Here is a 16877-nt window from a genome sequence, read left to right on the forward strand (position 1 = left end):
ATACGGGCCAGTCTTGACAGACTCTAGGGTTGTGCGCCCATCTCACTCAAGAGGCCAGGGGCCAGCGCTGTCTGGAGACACTTCCGGGTCACGTGGCCAGCGTGACAAAGCTGCATCTGGCGAGCCAGCGCAGCACACGGAAACGCCGTTTACCTTCCCGCCAGTAAGCGGTCCCTATTTATCTACTTGCACTTAAGGGTGCTTTCGAACTGCTAGGTTGGCAGGCGCTGGGACCGAGCAACGGGAGCGCACCCCGCCACGGGGATTCGAACCGCCAACCTTTCAATCGGCAAGCCCTAGGCGCTGAGGCTTTTACCCACAGCGCCACCCGCGTCTATACAGCAGCAAAAATACAAATCTATCTACTAGTTACTATTTACAACACAACTTCTTCACTCTCAGCAACTCCTCAACACTCACCAACACTAACCACTCTAACAAGCAGTATCATAGGTCATGCTGCCTGAGAGACCTCAGCCAATCACAGAGCTGTTGCTGGGTCTCCTTATCTCTAGGCAGATTCCTTTCATGCTCTGTCTTCCCAGGCTGTGGAGACACTTGCAAAACTGCTCATAAAAAATGGAGTCCAATATCCCCAGCCACACTAGGTGGCTTCCAGCAAAACATTAAAATACAATAATTCATCAAATATTAAAAGCTTTCCTAAACGGGGCTGCCTTCAGATGTCTTCTAAAAGTCAGATAGTTGTTTATTTCCTTGACGTCTGATAGGAGGGTGTTCCACAGGGCGGGCGCCACCACCGAGAAGGCCCTCTGCCTGGATCCCTGTAACCTCACTTCTCGCAATGAGGGAACCGCCAGAAGGCCCTCGGTGCTGGACCTCAGTGTCCGGGCTGAACGATGGGGGTGGAGACACTCCTTCAGGTATACTGAGTCAAGGCCATTTAGGGCTTTAAAGGTCAGCACCAACACTTTGAATTTTGCCCAGAAACGTACTGGGAGCCAATGTAGATCTTATGTTATGTGGTCTCGGCGGCCGCTCCCAGTCACCAGTCCAGCTGCCGCATTCTGGATTAGTTGTAGTTTCCAGGTCACCTTCAAAGGTAGCTCCATGTAGAGTGCATTGCAGTAGTCCAAGTGGGAGGTAACTAGAGCATGCACTACTCTGGCAAGACAGTCTCAACCTGTGTAGCAGATCAGAATTGACCTAGAATCATAGAATCATAGAATCATAGAGTTGGAAGAGACCACAAGGGCCATCGAGTCCAACCCCCTGCCAAGCAGGAAAAACCATCAGAGCACTCCTGACATATGGTTGTCAAGCCTCTGCTTAAAGACCTCCAAAGAAGGAGACTCCACCACACTCCTTGGCAGCAAATTCCACTGTCGAACAGCTCTTACTGTCAGGAAGTTCTTCCTAATGTTTAGGTGGAATCTTCTTTCTTGTAGTTTGGACCTGCGCATCCATGAGTAGCTGTGAGTCCAGAATGACTCCCAGGCTGCACACCTGGTCCTTCAGGGGCACCGTTACCCTGTTCAGGACCAGGGAGTCCTCCATACCAGCCCACCTCCTGTCCCTCCAAAAACAGGATTGTCAGTATTCAACTTCAACCCGTTGGCCACCATACATCCTCCAACCATCTCCAGATACTCACACAGGACCTTCACTCCCTTCACTGGTTCTGATTTAAAAGAGAGGTAGAGCTGGGTATCATCCGCACACTGGTAAACACTCAGCCTAACCCCCCTGATGATCTCTGTATTCTTCTTCATGCTCAGGCTATGAACTAAAACATTAAGTTTGCTGGAGAGCCCAGGTTGCTGGTGACCTAGTTGCTGGAGTTTGTTGGCCAGTGACGTTACCATGGATAAATGCAGATGTATCATTGTGACATCAGTGTATGATGTCACAGACAGAATGCGCTTCAAACACCAGCAAAGTGAGAGACAGTTAACAGTCAGAGCCAGGCTGAATGCTGTGGGTATTCGTCTAGCTGGATGGTCGTTAAACGTGGGACACAAATTTTGTTGCAGGTTATCAAACGTGCAGTTCAGGCAGCTTCTGCCCTTCATATTTGCCACTCAGAGAGTCAGCAGGGATCCTGGGCTCCTGCTCAACGTCACTCTGGGCTACAACATCTATGAAAACTACTTTGATGCAAGGACGACTTATGATGCTACAATAGACCTTCTCTCTACTGGGCAAGCAAACATCCCAAACTACTGCTGCGGAAGGCGCAATAACCTGTTGGCTGTCCTCGAAGGGGCTGACTCTGAAATCTCTGGCCAGATTTCAAATATGTTGGGCATCTACAAAACCCCACAGGTAGGAAATGGGAAGCGTGGCTGGTACAGTGATACCTTGGTTCCTGAACAGCTTAGTTGACGAACAAATCAGCTCCCAAACACAGCAAAACCGGAAATAAGTGTTCCGGTTTGAGAACGTTTTTCGGAAGCCGTACATCCGTTTTGGCTGGTGCCATTGTTTCTGGGGCCAATCATCCAATCAGAAGCCACACCTTGGTTTGCGAACGTTTCGGAAGTCGAACGGACTTCCAGACTGGATTGAGCAGATTATGTACTGACACCCTGTATTTCTAAGGCTGCTTTTTTAAGAAGTATAACCACATGTGGTAAAGGTAAAGGTACCCCTGCCCGTACGAGCCAGTCTTGACAGACTCTAGGGTTGTGTGCCCATCTCACTCAAGAGGCCGGGGGCCAGCACTGTCCGGAGACACTTCCGAGTCATGTGGCCAGCATGACATCGCTGCTCTGGCAAGCCAGAGCTGAACACGGAAACGCCGTTTACCTTCCCGCTAGTAAGCGGTCCCTATTTATCTACTTGCACCCGGGAGTGCTTTCGAACTGCTAGGTTGGCAGGCGCTGGGACCGAGCGACGGGAGTGCACCCTGCCGCGGGGATTCGAACCGCTGACCTTTCGATCGGCAAGCCCTAGGCACTGAGGCTTTTAACCACAGCGCCACCCGCGTCCCGAAACAACATGTGAAGCAGATGTTAATGCATAGTGTAGGATTTTGATTGCAAAATCACACACACACAATAAATGGCAACAGCCATTTCAATAGCTGGCTGTGATATTTTAGGTTTGCAAACACCTCAGCTTCATCCTGAGATTCAAAACCTTCCTTTTCTCCACAGGTCAGCTACGATTTTGTCTCTCCTGCTCTGAAAGACAAATCTCAGCTCCCTTTTGTCTACCGGATGGTCCCAAGCGCTGAGACCAAATACTTGGGCATTGCCAAACTCCTGCAGCATTTTGGGTGGAGGTGGGTTGGCCTCGTCGTTCCAGAAAATGACAACGGAGAGAGGCTCATGAGGACTTTGACAGAAGTGCTGGCGAGGGAGGGGGTCTGCGTGGCCTTCTCGGAAAAAATCCCAGCACTCGTATTGTACAGAAACATTTCCCCCATGATTGCGTTCCTCGTGCAGAGGAAAGTCAACGTCGCCATTTTCTCTGGGGACTCTCAATCTGTTTTCGGTTTAGCTTACGTCATATTCCGGGCTGTGAGGAGCAAGCAGCCCACAGCAGGTAAAGTTTGGATCATGACGGCTTTGCAGGACATCAACCTGAGTGCTCTTTACCGCATGTTTGAGATGCAAAACATCCACACTTCATTGGCCTTCCTAACGCAGTTCAAAAAGGGGACGAGGTATGAAAACGTCAAACCGCGGTTCGATAAGAAAGGATTCCGTTGCTTTCATTTGAAGTATGCGTTGACGGCGAGAGGTCAACTGAGATGCGTCGAGAAGAAGGAGAGCATTTATCAGGAGGCTGATGGAGGCAGCTTGACCCTGGACAGCTACATGATTTACAGTTTGGTCCGGGCTCTGGTGCTTGCCTTAAGGGCTACATTTGCATCCAGACCCCGGAGGATGGTGAGGGGAGGTGGAAGCGGCTTGGTCTTCCAAAGGGTACAGCCATGGCAGGTATTCTTTTCTCCTTCACTGCTAACATTATTGCCAGTTCATTTAATACCTTGAGTCTATGGGAGCCAGTGTGGTGCAGTGGTTAAGAGCGGTAGTCTCGTAATCTGGTGAACCGGGTTCGCGTCTCCGCTCCTCCACATGTAGCTAGCTGCTGGGCGACCTTGGGCCAGTCACACTTCTCTGAAGTATCTCAGCCCCACTCACTTCACAGAGTGTTTGTTGTGGGGGAGGAAGGGTAAGGAGATTGTTAGCCACTTTGAGACTCCTTAGGGTAGTGAAAACAGGATATCAAATCCAAACTCCTCCTCCTCCTCCTCCTCCTCCTCCTCCTCTTCTTCTTCTTCTTCTTCTTCTTCTTCTTCTTCCATTTCTGTTCCTCACAAGTTAGGTTGTCTGCCTTTCTTTAGCAACATTTAGCAGCCCTCTATAGGGAAGTTTTCAGTGTTTAATGTTTTATGTTTTTGTATATGCTGGAAACTGCGCAGAGTGGCTGGGACAACTCAGACAGATGGGCAGGATGCAAATAATAAAAATGTTGTTGTTGTTATTGTCAGTTTGCATTTCTTAGTGCAGAAAGTATTGATCTGATGTGTAGTGATCTTTCCTATTCTAATTCATTCAAGAGGTTTCTGGAAGCTTCTGGAAGCTTCTCTGTATGAAAAAAGCTTCGTGATTGTTTGGGTTATACCTTCAGAGAATCTGAGTACAGCTGGCTTGAACTGGTTTTCTTATCTCTTCCAATTAAGGTCATGTTGACTATAAATATGGGTCAGAAGGAAGGAGCCTGGGTATTATTATTATTATTATTATTATTATTATTATTTATACCCCACCCATATGGCTGGGCCTCCCCAGGCACTCTGGGCGGCTTCCAACAAAATATTAAAATACAATAACCTATTAAACATTAAAAGCTTCCCTAAACAGTGTGCCAGTGTGGTGTAGTGGTTAAGAGCGGTAGTCTCATAATCTGGGGAACCGGGTTGGCATCTCCGCTCCTCCACATGCAGCTGCTGGGTGACCTTGGGCCAGTCACGCTTCTCTGAAGTCTCTCAGCCCCACTCACCTCACAGAGTGTTTGTTGTGGGGGAGGAAGGGAAAGGAGAATGTTAGCCGCTTTGAGACTCCTTAGGGTAGTGATAAAGCGGGATATCAAACCCAAACTCTTCTTCTTCTTCTTCTTCTTCTTCTTCTAAACAGAAAGCTTTCCCTTTCTGTCTCCCTTCCTCCTAGTGTGATATTCTGTATATTGTATGCTTAGTGTTAAGGTTTAGTCTTGTTATAAGTTTATAAGTTTTTGTAAGTGCTGCAACCAGATTTTTATGGACTGTGCCAGTTCTGAATGTAGTGGATGCTCATTTGCCTTCAATAGCAAGTAAAAGCTCTGCTGAATGAATGGTCTATTTTTGGGGAGTTCTGCTACGTGGTTAAGTTTTTTTTCTTTCCCAGAAGAGGCTGGGCAACAGTTGTTGTTGTTGTTGCTCATGAAACCTCATGAAAATTCTTCAGCAATTTAGTGTGAATTTCTTCTAATTAACACATTTTTTTGTATGCGGTTTTGATTAATGTACACATTTTGGGAAGCAAGTGCTCCTAAATTAACATGTTGCATGCTATTTTCATGGATATGGCACATTTCCCCCCTAATATACAAATGTTCATGAATGTTGTTTGGTTGGAGGAACCGCATTGCGAAATTGGGCTTCGTGCAGATTTGGAAGGCTGGCTCTGCTCCGCTTCTCTTATTGTTTTGGAACGTGCAAATTTGATAAATTCATCTTTGATCACAAACTGAAATTGAATTTCTCCTCCATCCCCAATAGGCTGAGAGTTAGTGAGGGTCCAAAGTTCTTCCAATGAGCATCATTTCCTCCTTAGCTGTGGTCATTGGCCCTCATAAGGCAGGAGTCAAGGGGGTAAATGACAGGCATAGAATCATAGAATAGAATCATAGAGTTGGAAGAGACCACAAGGGCCATCGAGTCCAACCCCCTGCCAAGCAGGAAACACCATCAGAGCACTCCTGACATATGGTTGTCAAGCCTCTGCTTAAAGACCTCCAAAGAAGGAGACTCTACCACACTCCTTGGCAGCAAATTCCACTGTCGAACAGCTCTTACTGTCAGGAAGTTCTTCCTAATGTTTAGGTGGAATCTTCTTTCTTGTAGTTTGGATCCATTGCTCCGTGTCCGCTTCTCTGGAGCAGCAGAAAACAACCTTTCTCCCTCCTCTATGTGACATCCTTTTATATATTTGAACATGGCTATCATATCACCCCTTAACCTCCTCTTCTCCAGGCTAAACATGCCCAGCTCCCTTAGCCGTTCCTCATAAGGCATCGTTTCCAGGCCTTTGACCATTTTGGTTGCCCTCCTCTGGACACGTTCCAGTTTGTCAGTGTCCTTCTTGAACTGTGGTGCCCAGAACTGGACACAGTACTCCAGGTGAGGTCTGACCAGAGCAGAATACAGTGGCACTATTACTTCCCTAGATCTAGATGCTATACTCCTATTGATGCAGCCCAGAATTGCATTGGCTTTTTTAGCTGCCACGTCACACTGTTGGCTCATGTCAAGTTTGTGGTCAACCAAGACTCCTAGATCCTTTTCACATGTACTGCTCTCAAGCCAGGTGTCACCCACCTTCGAGTTGTGCATCTCATTTTTTTTTTTTCCCAAGTGCAATACTTTACATTTCTCCCTGTTAAAATTCATCTTGTTTGTTTTGGCCCAGTTCTCTAATCTCTAATCCAGTTGTTGTTGGACTACAACACCCATCATCCCTAGCTAGCAGGACCAGTGGTCATGGATGATGGGCATTGTAGTCCAAAAGCTGCTGGAGACCCAAGTTTGGGAAACGCTGTTCCAGAACATGCTTGCTTACCTATGCTCAGAAATTTTGGAGGTCCAACAAGGCAGGAATGCAATATCCGACTTCCATTTCTAAATGCTGCTGTTTTCTTTGCCATAATAGCTTCACCCTTTCCTGAGAAACTTCCACTTTGACAATACTTCCGTAGACGGGCTGCACTTGGATGAGAACGGACACTTGGCAGCTGCCTTCGATGTTGTGAACGTGTTAGTGCTCCCCAATAAATCAATTGAGAAAGTGAAGGTTGGGAGTGCAGAGAGGCACAACCCCTCAACAATAACGTTTGCTATGGAACCAGATGCCATTGTGTGGCCTGGGTGGTGTAACCAGGTGAGACCTACTTAATTTTCTTTCTTTTTTTACTAGAAACTCAAAGCCAACAAGTCAAGGGGACAATGACAGACCCTCCAAGTGTCCCTATTTCCCAGGGACAGTCCTGGATATACAGAAGCCATCCCGGTTTCTGATTTGATCTCGGAATGTCCCACTTTTCCTTAGGTAAAGGTAAAGGCACCCCTGACCATTAGGTCCAGTCGTGACCGACTCTGGGGTTGCGGCGCTCATCTCGCTTTATTGGCCGAGGGAGCCGGCGTACAGCTTCCAGGTCATGTGGCCAGCATGACTAAGCTGCTTCTGGCGAACCAGAGCAGCGCTCGGAAACGCCGTTTACCTTCCCGCCGGAGCGGTACCTATTTATCTACTTGCAATTGACGTGCTTTCGAACTGCTATTTTGGCAGGAGCAGGGACCGAGCAACAGGAGCTCACCCCGTCGCAGGGATTCAAACCACCGACCTTCTGATCAGCAAGTCCTAGGCTCTGTGGTTTAACCCACAGCGCCACCCATGTCCTTTCACTTTTCCTTAGGATGCCCCTATTTTCCTTAGGGAAATTTTGGAGGGTATGGAGTTATCCAACCCCAGAGCCAATGAGATAACTAGACAACCTTTAGAAGCCATCTGAAGGCAGCCCTGTATAGGGAAGATCTTCAATGTTTGATGCTTTATTATGTCTTTATATATGTTGAGCAGCCCAGTCAGCTGGGGGCGGGTATAAATAGTATTGTTAGTACTACCACCATTTTTATCATCATCATAGAATAGAACATCCCTATTTTCATCAGAGAAATGTTGGAGGGTATGCTATGAACGTCCTTGCCTTGTGTTGCCCAATTTTATCTTTTTATAAGCTTCCTTCGAGTTCCTGTCGGGGCGAAAGGCAGGGTATAAACAAATATATAGTAGTACAGTAATGTTAGGATTCTTGCCCCGTGTTGCAGTCATGGGATTGTTTTATCACATGACGGTGTATGTTTTCATTCCACATTGTGGGAAGTGACGGAGACAGGATGTTTATATTACTGTGTTCCGTGATGTGGGACTATTGTCCTTTGTCCTTTGGCTTTGTTGTCTGATGAGAAAGGGGAAGGAGCTAAGTCAGAATGCCCCGAGTGTATTATGTGTAAATAAAGTAGTTTAGCCAATATTGCTGTGCTGCTGAGTCTGTCACGCGGACTGCTAACACTCTGCTGATCCTAAAGTGTGGTGATGCCTTTTGGTTGCTGTGATGTTCGGGCTGGAGAAAGCTTTTGAAGCTCCCGAACGACCGACCAGGAAGGAAATAATAATAATAATTTATTATTTGTACCCCGCCCATCTGGCTGGGTTTCCCCAGCCACTCTGGGCGGCTTCCAACAAAGATGAAAAATACACTAAAATGTCACATATTAAAAACTTCCCTGAACACGCTAGCCGCGCATGTGTCTCTATCGGATTCCTACTCACGTGTAGGACATTCTTGACAAGTAATAGCAGTACAAACAACTGGCTCTCCCTTCAGCCTCTTGACTCATGTACAGAGAGATTGACTGGCCAACCTAGGCATTCCCATAGTCTTAGCTATACAGTGGTACCTTGGTTGTTGAACGGCTTGGCTCCCGAAGAAGTCGGCTCCTGAACACCGCAAACCCAGAAGTGAGTGTTCTGGTTTGCGAACATTTTTCGGAAGCCAAACGTCCAGCAGGGCTTCCACAGCTTCCGCTTTAGTGCAGGAAGCTTCTGCAGCCAATTGGAAGCCGCGCCTTGGTTTTCGAACAGTTCCGGGAGTCAAAGAGAGAATTCTTAATTTAGAATGGGGAACATTTCAGGACTATTTGAAGAACTATTGCAAACCACTTAAAACACTAGCAGGCTTGAATTAAAAACGAGCAGTGAAACCATTTGAGTATAAAGGATAAATAACAAATGTATTTAAATTGGATATGCAGTGATAAGAGATATGACAGAAGCAACCGCAGAAAGGGGGCGGAGGGGGTCAATATTAATATTTGGTGATTTAAATTGGATGTGTAAATTTGTACTGGTATAAGATTAAAAAAATTAAAATTTAAAATAATTTAAAATTTAAAATAATTTAAAATTTAAAATAATTTAAAATTTAAAATAATTTAAAATTTAAAATTGCCCAAGTTCTATAGTTATAAGAGAAAGATAAAACCTTTTCTCTGTTTGCTTTCTCCACCCACTTCCTTCCTTTTATGAACAGACCCCGCCTCATTCAAGGTGCAGCAAAAGCTGTCGCCAGGGATACACCAAGGTAATTCATGAAGGCCAACCCTTTTGCTGCTACAGTTGCTCACGGTGCATGAAAGGGACAATCTCTGCTCTGGAAGGTAAGAGGGGAGCCCCTGGAGGAGAAGGCAAAGAGAAAGCATATATATGTCAGCACCAGCGTTTCTGGTTATGTACACACTGATGGGGTCGGGGTGCCTCCTTCTCCCCGTTGAAGTGACGTTGGACGGCTACCTACCAGAGGTTCTTTAGCTGTGGTTCCTGCATTGCAGGGGTGTGACTCAGTTGATACCTGGGTCCCTTCCAACTCTTCAGAAGAAGAAGAAGAAGAAGAAGAAGAAGAAGAAGAAGAAGAAGAGTTTGGATTTGATATCCCGCCTTTCACTCCCCTTCAGGAGTCTCAAAGCGGCTAACATTCTCCTTTCCCTTCCTCCCCCACAACAAACACTCTGTGAGGTGAGTGGGGCTGAGAGACTTCAGAGAAGTGTGACTGGCCCAAGGTCACCCAGCAGCTGCAGGTGGAGGAGCGGAGACGCGAACCCGGTTCCCCAGATTATGAGACTACCGCTCTTAACCACTGCACCATACTGGCTCTCAGTTATATGAATCTATTATTCTAACTCCTACTGGACACTAAATGGCTCGTCACATCTTCTCACTCCTTCTCCTGTTGGACTTCTTAACATAATAGAATGTAATACAGAATAGAGATAATCGTGATACATGAATGATGCTGAACTCACTGTTTTTCTTTTCAGATGCAGACCACTGCACCAAATGTCCAGAAGATCAGCATCCAAACAAAGATCAAGATCAATGTGTCCCTAAGATTATCACCTTCCTGTCCTATGAAGAGTCTTTGGGGACCCTCCTGACCTCCTTCATCCTATTCTTGTCCTTAATCACAGGGATTGTGTTAGGAATCTTCATTAAATTCCTAGGCACTCCCATAGTCAAAGCAAACAACCGGGACCTCACCTATATCCTTCTTGTCTCCCTCCTGTTTTCCTTTTTGTCCTCTTTCCTGTTCATTGGGCGGCCAAGGAAGATGACCTGCCTTCTCCGACAATCTGCCTTCAGTGTCATCTTCTCAGTTGCCGTCTCTTCTGTGTTGGCCAAAACCATCACAGTGGTCTTGGCTTTCCTAGCCACAAAGCCAGGGAACAGAGTGAGGAGATGGCTGGGGAAGAGTTTGGCCAACTCCATTGTCATTTCCTGTTCCAGTGTCCAAGTTCTCATCTGCACCATCTGGCTGAGTGCATCTCCCCCATTCCCAGACTCTGACATGCACTCCCAGCCTGGAGAGATCACCCTGCAGTGCAATGAAGGGTCTGTTGCCATGTTTTATATTGCCCTTGGCTACATGGGCTTCCTGGCTGCCATCAGCTTCACAGTAGCTTTTTTTGCCAGGAAGCTGCCTGGGGCCTTCAATGAAGCCAAGCTGATCACCTTCAGCATGCTGGTCTTCTGCAGTGTTTGGGTGTCCTTTGTGCCCACCTACCTGAGCACAAAGGGGAAATACATGGTGGCTGTGCAGATCTTCTCTATGTTGGCCTCCAGTGCTGGTCTCCTGGGCTGCATCTTCATGCCCAAATGCTACATTATTGTATTCAGACCGGAACTGAATACAAAAGAGCATCTAATGATGCAAACACCTGACAATAGGAACTAGAAGTGGAGACAAGTTCTGTCTCCACTGATATCTAGACCAGAACCATAGCTTCTGATAAGGCCAAATCTTTATCTAGGATGGCTCCAAGACGTTATTCCTTTTGTGAAATTAATAAGGCTGTGGTGTAGGGTCTCCTCTGCAGTGGCTCCAGTGTTATGGAATTTCTTCTGCAAGGAGATCCACTAGAACTCAATGTTCCAGTGAATCTTTTAAAACCTGCCTCACTCACACTGAGGCTCCTTCCACACTCCGTGCATTTACATGGTTTCTCCCCTGTGTGGATCCTGCAATGACTATTTAATTCTGATGTGTCTAAATGTGTGTTTTAAAAAATATTTTTATTAAGAATTTAAACAAAACATACTATCTTAAAACATATCATCCTTGATTTCCCCCCACTTCCCCCTCTCCCCCATAAAATGACCCACCCTCCCCTCCCCTCCTAACGTTCCTCAGCTCCAGTCTCTGATTTCTCTACAAATGCATGTTACAGAATTGTATGAATCCTTAATTTATCTGACTGGTTATTGTCAATAAAAAGTTTGTGAGTGCTTATTCAAAACCTGCCAAGGAGTCCGATTCACTTTGTTGTTTCTTTAAGTACTTTGTAAAAGGTTCCCATTCATCTTTAAAGTCACAGTTGTCCTTGTCCCGTAGTTTATGTGTCAATTTTGCCAATTCTGCGTAGTCCATCAGTTTCTCTTTAGTCGGGGTTGTGTCTAAGTGTTTTAATATACACTGGACTCATTTTTGTTCTGTTTCTGTCATCCGCACCCTGAGAAGTAGAGGATTTCTTCTTCCCATTCTTTGACTGTTTCTTCTCATGCCTGCCTGGTTTTCTTTAATTTCCAAACATCTTTCTTCCTGCTTCCTTTTTGCCTGTTTCTGACGACGTCAAATGCTTCATATAATCCACATTGTTCTTCCCATCATCTCCTGGAGGGGGTGGACCAGGAGAAGAAAATCTATAATGCTCAGGTCCTACTTGTGGGTTTCCTAGAGGCATCTGACAGTAAGAGCTGTTCGACAGTGGAATTTGCTGCCAAGGAGTGTGGTGGAGTCTCCTTCTTTGGAGGTCTTTAAGCAGAGGCTTGACAACCATATGTCAGGAGTGTTCTGATGGTGTTTCCTGCTTGGCAGCGGGTTGGACTCGATGGCCCTTGTGGTCTCTTCCAACTCTATGATTCTTACGATTCTATGATTCTATTCTATCTGGTTGGCCACTGTGAGATCAGGATGCTGGACTATATGGGCCTGATCCACCAAGACTCTTCTTATGTTCTTTCATCTGCTCCATCTGAAGCTACACACACACACACACACACACACACACCGCATGCACCCTTCAGCAGCAATCTGCTTTATGAGTTTGCTGCTAAACTGGCTGCTCAACCCTAATGCTGTTTGATTTTGGCCAGTTGGAGAACTAAAATGCATCAGAGAATATAAAACACCAAAAATAAATGGTTGGATTCGCACCACATCCCACCCCAGAAATGCCAGCAGAGACATGACTGGAATCAAAAATATGGTTCTCTTTTACTTTATCCTGTAGAGGGAAATTGAAGCCATACAGAAGGGTCTCAAAAGGAAAAGAAAAAACAACAAAGGAGGTGCCTGAGTTTGTAGCGATCCCCTCTTCTTCCTTTTGTTATTCCGGGTTTTGCCAGAGCAGGCTGCAGTTCAGACCTTTGGGACTATCAAGGGGTGGAATAAGCAAACTGGGCCACACACTTCCGCTTGTCCCATTTCTAGAAAAAAAATTCCCTTACCCCACTACTTTCCCTTGGATAACACTCTCTTGAGCGCTAAATCAGAGCAAACCACAAGATGGAGAAAACCCAATCAATGTTTGCTCCGACTCAGTGGTAAAAAAGTGGCTTCTTCCCAGGGGAAAGCAGAGATGTGGATGAGCTTTGCATTTGGATAAATCCTTCTTCCCTCTTCACAGCCACTGTTCTGCCCCCCCTCCTTATCCGGTGGAAGGAAGATAATAATAATAATAATAATAATAATAATAATAATAATAATAATTTTTTATTTATACCCCGCCCTTCCCGGTTCAGAAAACTGGGCTCAGGGCAGCTAACAACAAATTTAAAACACTTAATTGATGCAACAAAAAACAGCATAAAATGCAGTATAAGACGTAACAATAAATTCAGAATTAAAAAATCAATTTAGGGGGGAAATCCATCCAATAGACATTAGACGATCACCAGGGCTAGCTGGCTAAATTAGCCCTATTTGGGTCACCGAGGAGACCAGATGGCAGCAGAGTCCGCCTGGGAAGCGATGGGCTGCATTCTTCATCATTCATTCCCCTGTTTAGTTTCGGCTGCAGTGGAGGAAAGAGCATAAGAATCTCCTTTGGCCAAGCATTCACCCACAAGTGTCCCAATATGCTCTGGGGAAACAGAGGCAGGAGATCTAGATGGCAACCCCCCTCCAACCCCCCCCCCATATGCCCAACTACTGCCATTTCATGCCCTTCCCCAAACCTGGCAGCCCTGGTGGGGCCCCTCAACCTGCCCAACAGGAGGCCCGGCCTCCATTCAAGTCACTTTAATCCAGGGCGCTAAATCAGTGGTTCCCAAAATGGGCAGTACCATGCCCTGGGGGGCAGTGGGATGACTTGGGGTGGTGCTAAGAGTCAAGCGGGCAGCAGAGGGGGCGGTGCTGGAAGTGTAAATGACTATCAGGCTTTAAAAATCTGGCAGCACTGCATCAAACTCATCCGTTTTGAGGAATCAATGAGTTGAATTGGGTTTTGAATAAACGCGCAATTCATTGTCACTGTTTTGAATTTTATTGTGTTATTGCCTTCATTCGTGGGTCGTGAAAACTGCTGTTTTGGACAATATAATAATATAAATAAATTTTTATTTATATCCCGCCCTTCCCAGCCAAAGCCGGGCTCAGGGCGGCTAACAACGATAAAATAATACAACATTCTAAAATCATTTCATTATAAAATTAATTCAAATCAAATTAATGGCAACCATTGGGCTAGAGTTGGGCTAGAAGATTGCCAAAGGAGGGAGTCAGGCTGTGCCTTGGCCAAAGGCCTGGTGGAACAGCTCTGTCTTGCAGGCCCTGCGGAAAGATTTCAAGTCCCACAGGGCCCTAGTCTCTTGGGACAGAGTGTTCCACCAGATCGGGGCCACAGCCAAGAAAGCCCTGGCTCTGGTTGAGGCCAGCCTAACCTCTCTGTGGCCTGGGACCTCCAAGATGTTTTTGTTTGAAGACCATAAGTTCCTCTGTAAGACATACCAGCAGAGGCGGTCCCGCAGGTACGAGGGTCCTAGGCCGTATAGGGCTTTAAAGGGTAGGGTAGGACATAGCTGTCAACTTTTCCCTTTTCTTGCGAGGAATCCTATTCGGAATAAGGGAATTTCCCTTTTAAAAAAGGAAAACGTTGACAGCTATGGGGGTAGGATGGTTTTGGGGGAACCAAGGGGGCAGAGGCCCTAAAAGGTTTGTGAACCACTCCCCTATATCATGTCCTGCCCCCCAAAGAAAGCTGGATTATGGCCTGGGATGACCTTTGGTAGTTTCGAGCCAGTTCAGATTTGCACAAGGCAATCTCTGTTCATACTCTACCTGTACTGCAGGGGGCGCTGTACTCTGCATCAGCACCATCATCTGGAAAGAGAGGGAAGCAATAGAGAAGGATGGTCAGGCCAGCCTCTGCCCCCCAGAGCTTTCTCCATCACCACTTTTAGACAAGTGGGTGGTTTTTAAGGCGTTGGTTGCAGAACGCTCATAAATGCATCTACTGCGTGGTGGTTCTAAATTTTGCTTTGTTAGTTAACTATGAAGTGGGATAAAGGTGTCCGACTCTGAGGACATCTTGCTTTATTGGCCAAGGGAGCCAGCGTACAGCTTCCAGGTCATGTGGCCAGCATGACTAAGCAGCTTCTGGCGAACCAGAGCAGCGCACGGAAACGCCGTTAACCTTCCCGCTGGAGTGGTACCTATTTATCTACTTGCACTTGATGTGCTTTCAAACTGCTAGGTTGGCAGCAGCAGGGACCGAGCAACGGGAGCTCACCCCGTCGCGGGGATTCGAACCGCTGACCTTCTGATCAGTGAGTCCTAGGCTCTGTGGTTTAACCCACAGCGCCACCCGCGTCCAAAGAAGTGGGATATGTGAACCTTAATGGTCTTCAATGTGGGGGGCCTTTCTCACCTGTTTCATAGTAATCATAGACTCTTGCCACAGCCGGCTTTAAGTTCTGGACAGGCACATCCTGCTCCACAGTGAAGGTGTAGCTCTGGGTCATGTTGGTCACCTGTGGACAAGCAGGTGGGATCATCACTTGAGATATAGAATCACAAGACTGCTGAGATTCTGTGTCCAGGGCAGCTGTCTACTTGCTCCATCTGGTGTGCAGGCTGAGACCCTCCTTGCCCACAGACTGACTCGCCAGAGTAGTGCATGCTCTGGTTAGCTTCCACTTGGACTACTGCAATGCGCTCTATGTGGGGCTACCTTTTAGGTGATCCAGAAACTACAACTAATCCAGAACGTGGCAGCCAGACTGGTGACTGGGAGTGGCCGCGGAGACCATATAACACCAGTCCTGGAAGACCTTCCTTGGCTCCCAGTACGTTTCCGAGCACAATTCAAAGTGTTGGTGCTGACCTTTAAAGCCCTAAACGGCCTCGGCCCAGTATACCTGAAGGAGCTGGACCCCAGTGTCTGGGCGGAACCATGGAGGTGGAGATGCTCCTTCAGATATACTGGACCAAAGGAGAGATTTTCCTGCCTCCTGTCTCTGCCCTCTTTTGTCAGGGACTGGATAGGAGACCTAGGGATCGCCTCCTCTTTCTCTTCTGCATCCATTGGAGGAGGAGGGGGTGGGGGGATTGCCCCCCCTTTCTCCAGCAGTTTCGGGAGAAGAGAGAAACAGGATTGAATTACAGCAGAACGCAGAGCTGCCAAATTATGAGCTGTTAGAAGAAGAAGAAGAAGAAGAAGAAGAAGAAGAAGAAGAAGAAGAGGAGGAGGAGGAGTTTGGATTTGATATCCCGCATTTCACTCCCCTTCAGGAGTCTCAAAGCGGCTAACATTCTCCTTTCCCTTCCTCCCCCACAACAAACACTCTGTGAGGTGAGTGGGGCTGAGAGACTTCAGAGAAGTGTGACTGGCCCAAGGTCACCCAGCAGCTGCATGTGGAGGAGCGGAGATGCGAACCCGGTTCCCCAGATTACAAGACTACCGCTCTCAACCACTACATCACACTGGCTCACCCGTTAGGAGAAGGAGGGGGAGAATGAAATGAAAAAGGTATTTAAATATACCTTTTTGAAGAAACCAGAGGCATTTCTCCTGGGCATGGTTGGCCAATTGGTGTCAAAGAAGGATAGAACTTTCTTTATGTATGCTACAACAGCAGCAAGAATACTTATTGCAAAGTATTGGAAGACACAAGATTTACCCACTCTGGAAGAATGGCAGATGAAGGTGATGGACTATATGGAATTGGCGGAAATGACCGGCAGAATCCGAGACCAGGAGAAGAGTCAGTGGGAGAAGATTGGAAGAAATTTAAAGACTATTTACAGAAATACTGCAAAATTAATGAATGTTAGAATGATGTTGGATTGAAGTTAAGTGGTTTTTAGCAGCAATGCTGTCAGGGGTTCAGGAGCAGAGGCACAGGAGAGGGAGGAAATGGAGAGCGAAGGGGAGGAGTCCGAAGGAAATGTCAGCGATGACAGCAATCCGAGGTCTCTGAGTCTTTCCAGTGACTCGGAGGATTCACAGAAAGGGGCCCCCATAGTCAGGGCAAGAGGAGTGCCCAGGGGGACACCTCGGGAAGAAGGAGCCAGAGGGGACTCAGAGAGCAGCA

The 16877-nt window shown here is 46.8% G+C and overlaps 2 protein-coding genes across 2 annotated transcripts in view; one reads left to right on the forward strand and one right to left on the reverse strand.

Moving 5' to 3' along the window:
- Nucleotides 1–1824: 1824 nt before the first annotated feature.
- LOC310672891 (vomeronasal type-2 receptor 26-like) lies at nt 1825–11437 on the forward strand (the record flags this gene model as incomplete). Its single annotated transcript, XM_083430544.1, has 5 exons — nt 1825–2286; nt 3120–3908; nt 6882–7109; nt 9322–9448; nt 10106–11437. The coding sequence occupies 5 exons, from the start codon at nt 1825–1827 to the stop codon at nt 11017–11019; spliced, it is 2520 nt and encodes an 839-aa protein (XP_083286670.1). The 3' UTR covers nt 11020–11437.
- Nucleotides 11438–12534: 1097 nt separating this feature from the next.
- The window catches only part of LOC310672892 (alpha-2-macroglobulin-like), a 70526-nt gene continuing 66183 nt past the window's right edge, over nt 12535–16877 (reverse strand). The window contains exons 35-37 of the mRNA XM_083430545.1: nt 15212–15314; nt 14623–14664; nt 12535–13357 (exon numbers count right to left, since the gene is read on the reverse strand). Coding sequence (XP_083286671.1) covers nt 13332–13357; nt 14623–14664; nt 15212–15314 — 171 coding nt within the window. The 3' untranslated portion in view covers nt 12535–13331. The remainder of the gene's footprint in view (nt 13358–14622; nt 14665–15211; nt 15315–16877) is intronic.

The sequence above is a fragment of the Podarcis tiliguerta genome, assembly GCF_965153285.1.
Source record: "Podarcis tiliguerta genome assembly, chromosome: 2".
Taxonomy (NCBI): Eukaryota; Metazoa; Chordata; class Lepidosauria; order Squamata; family Lacertidae; genus Podarcis; species Podarcis tiliguerta.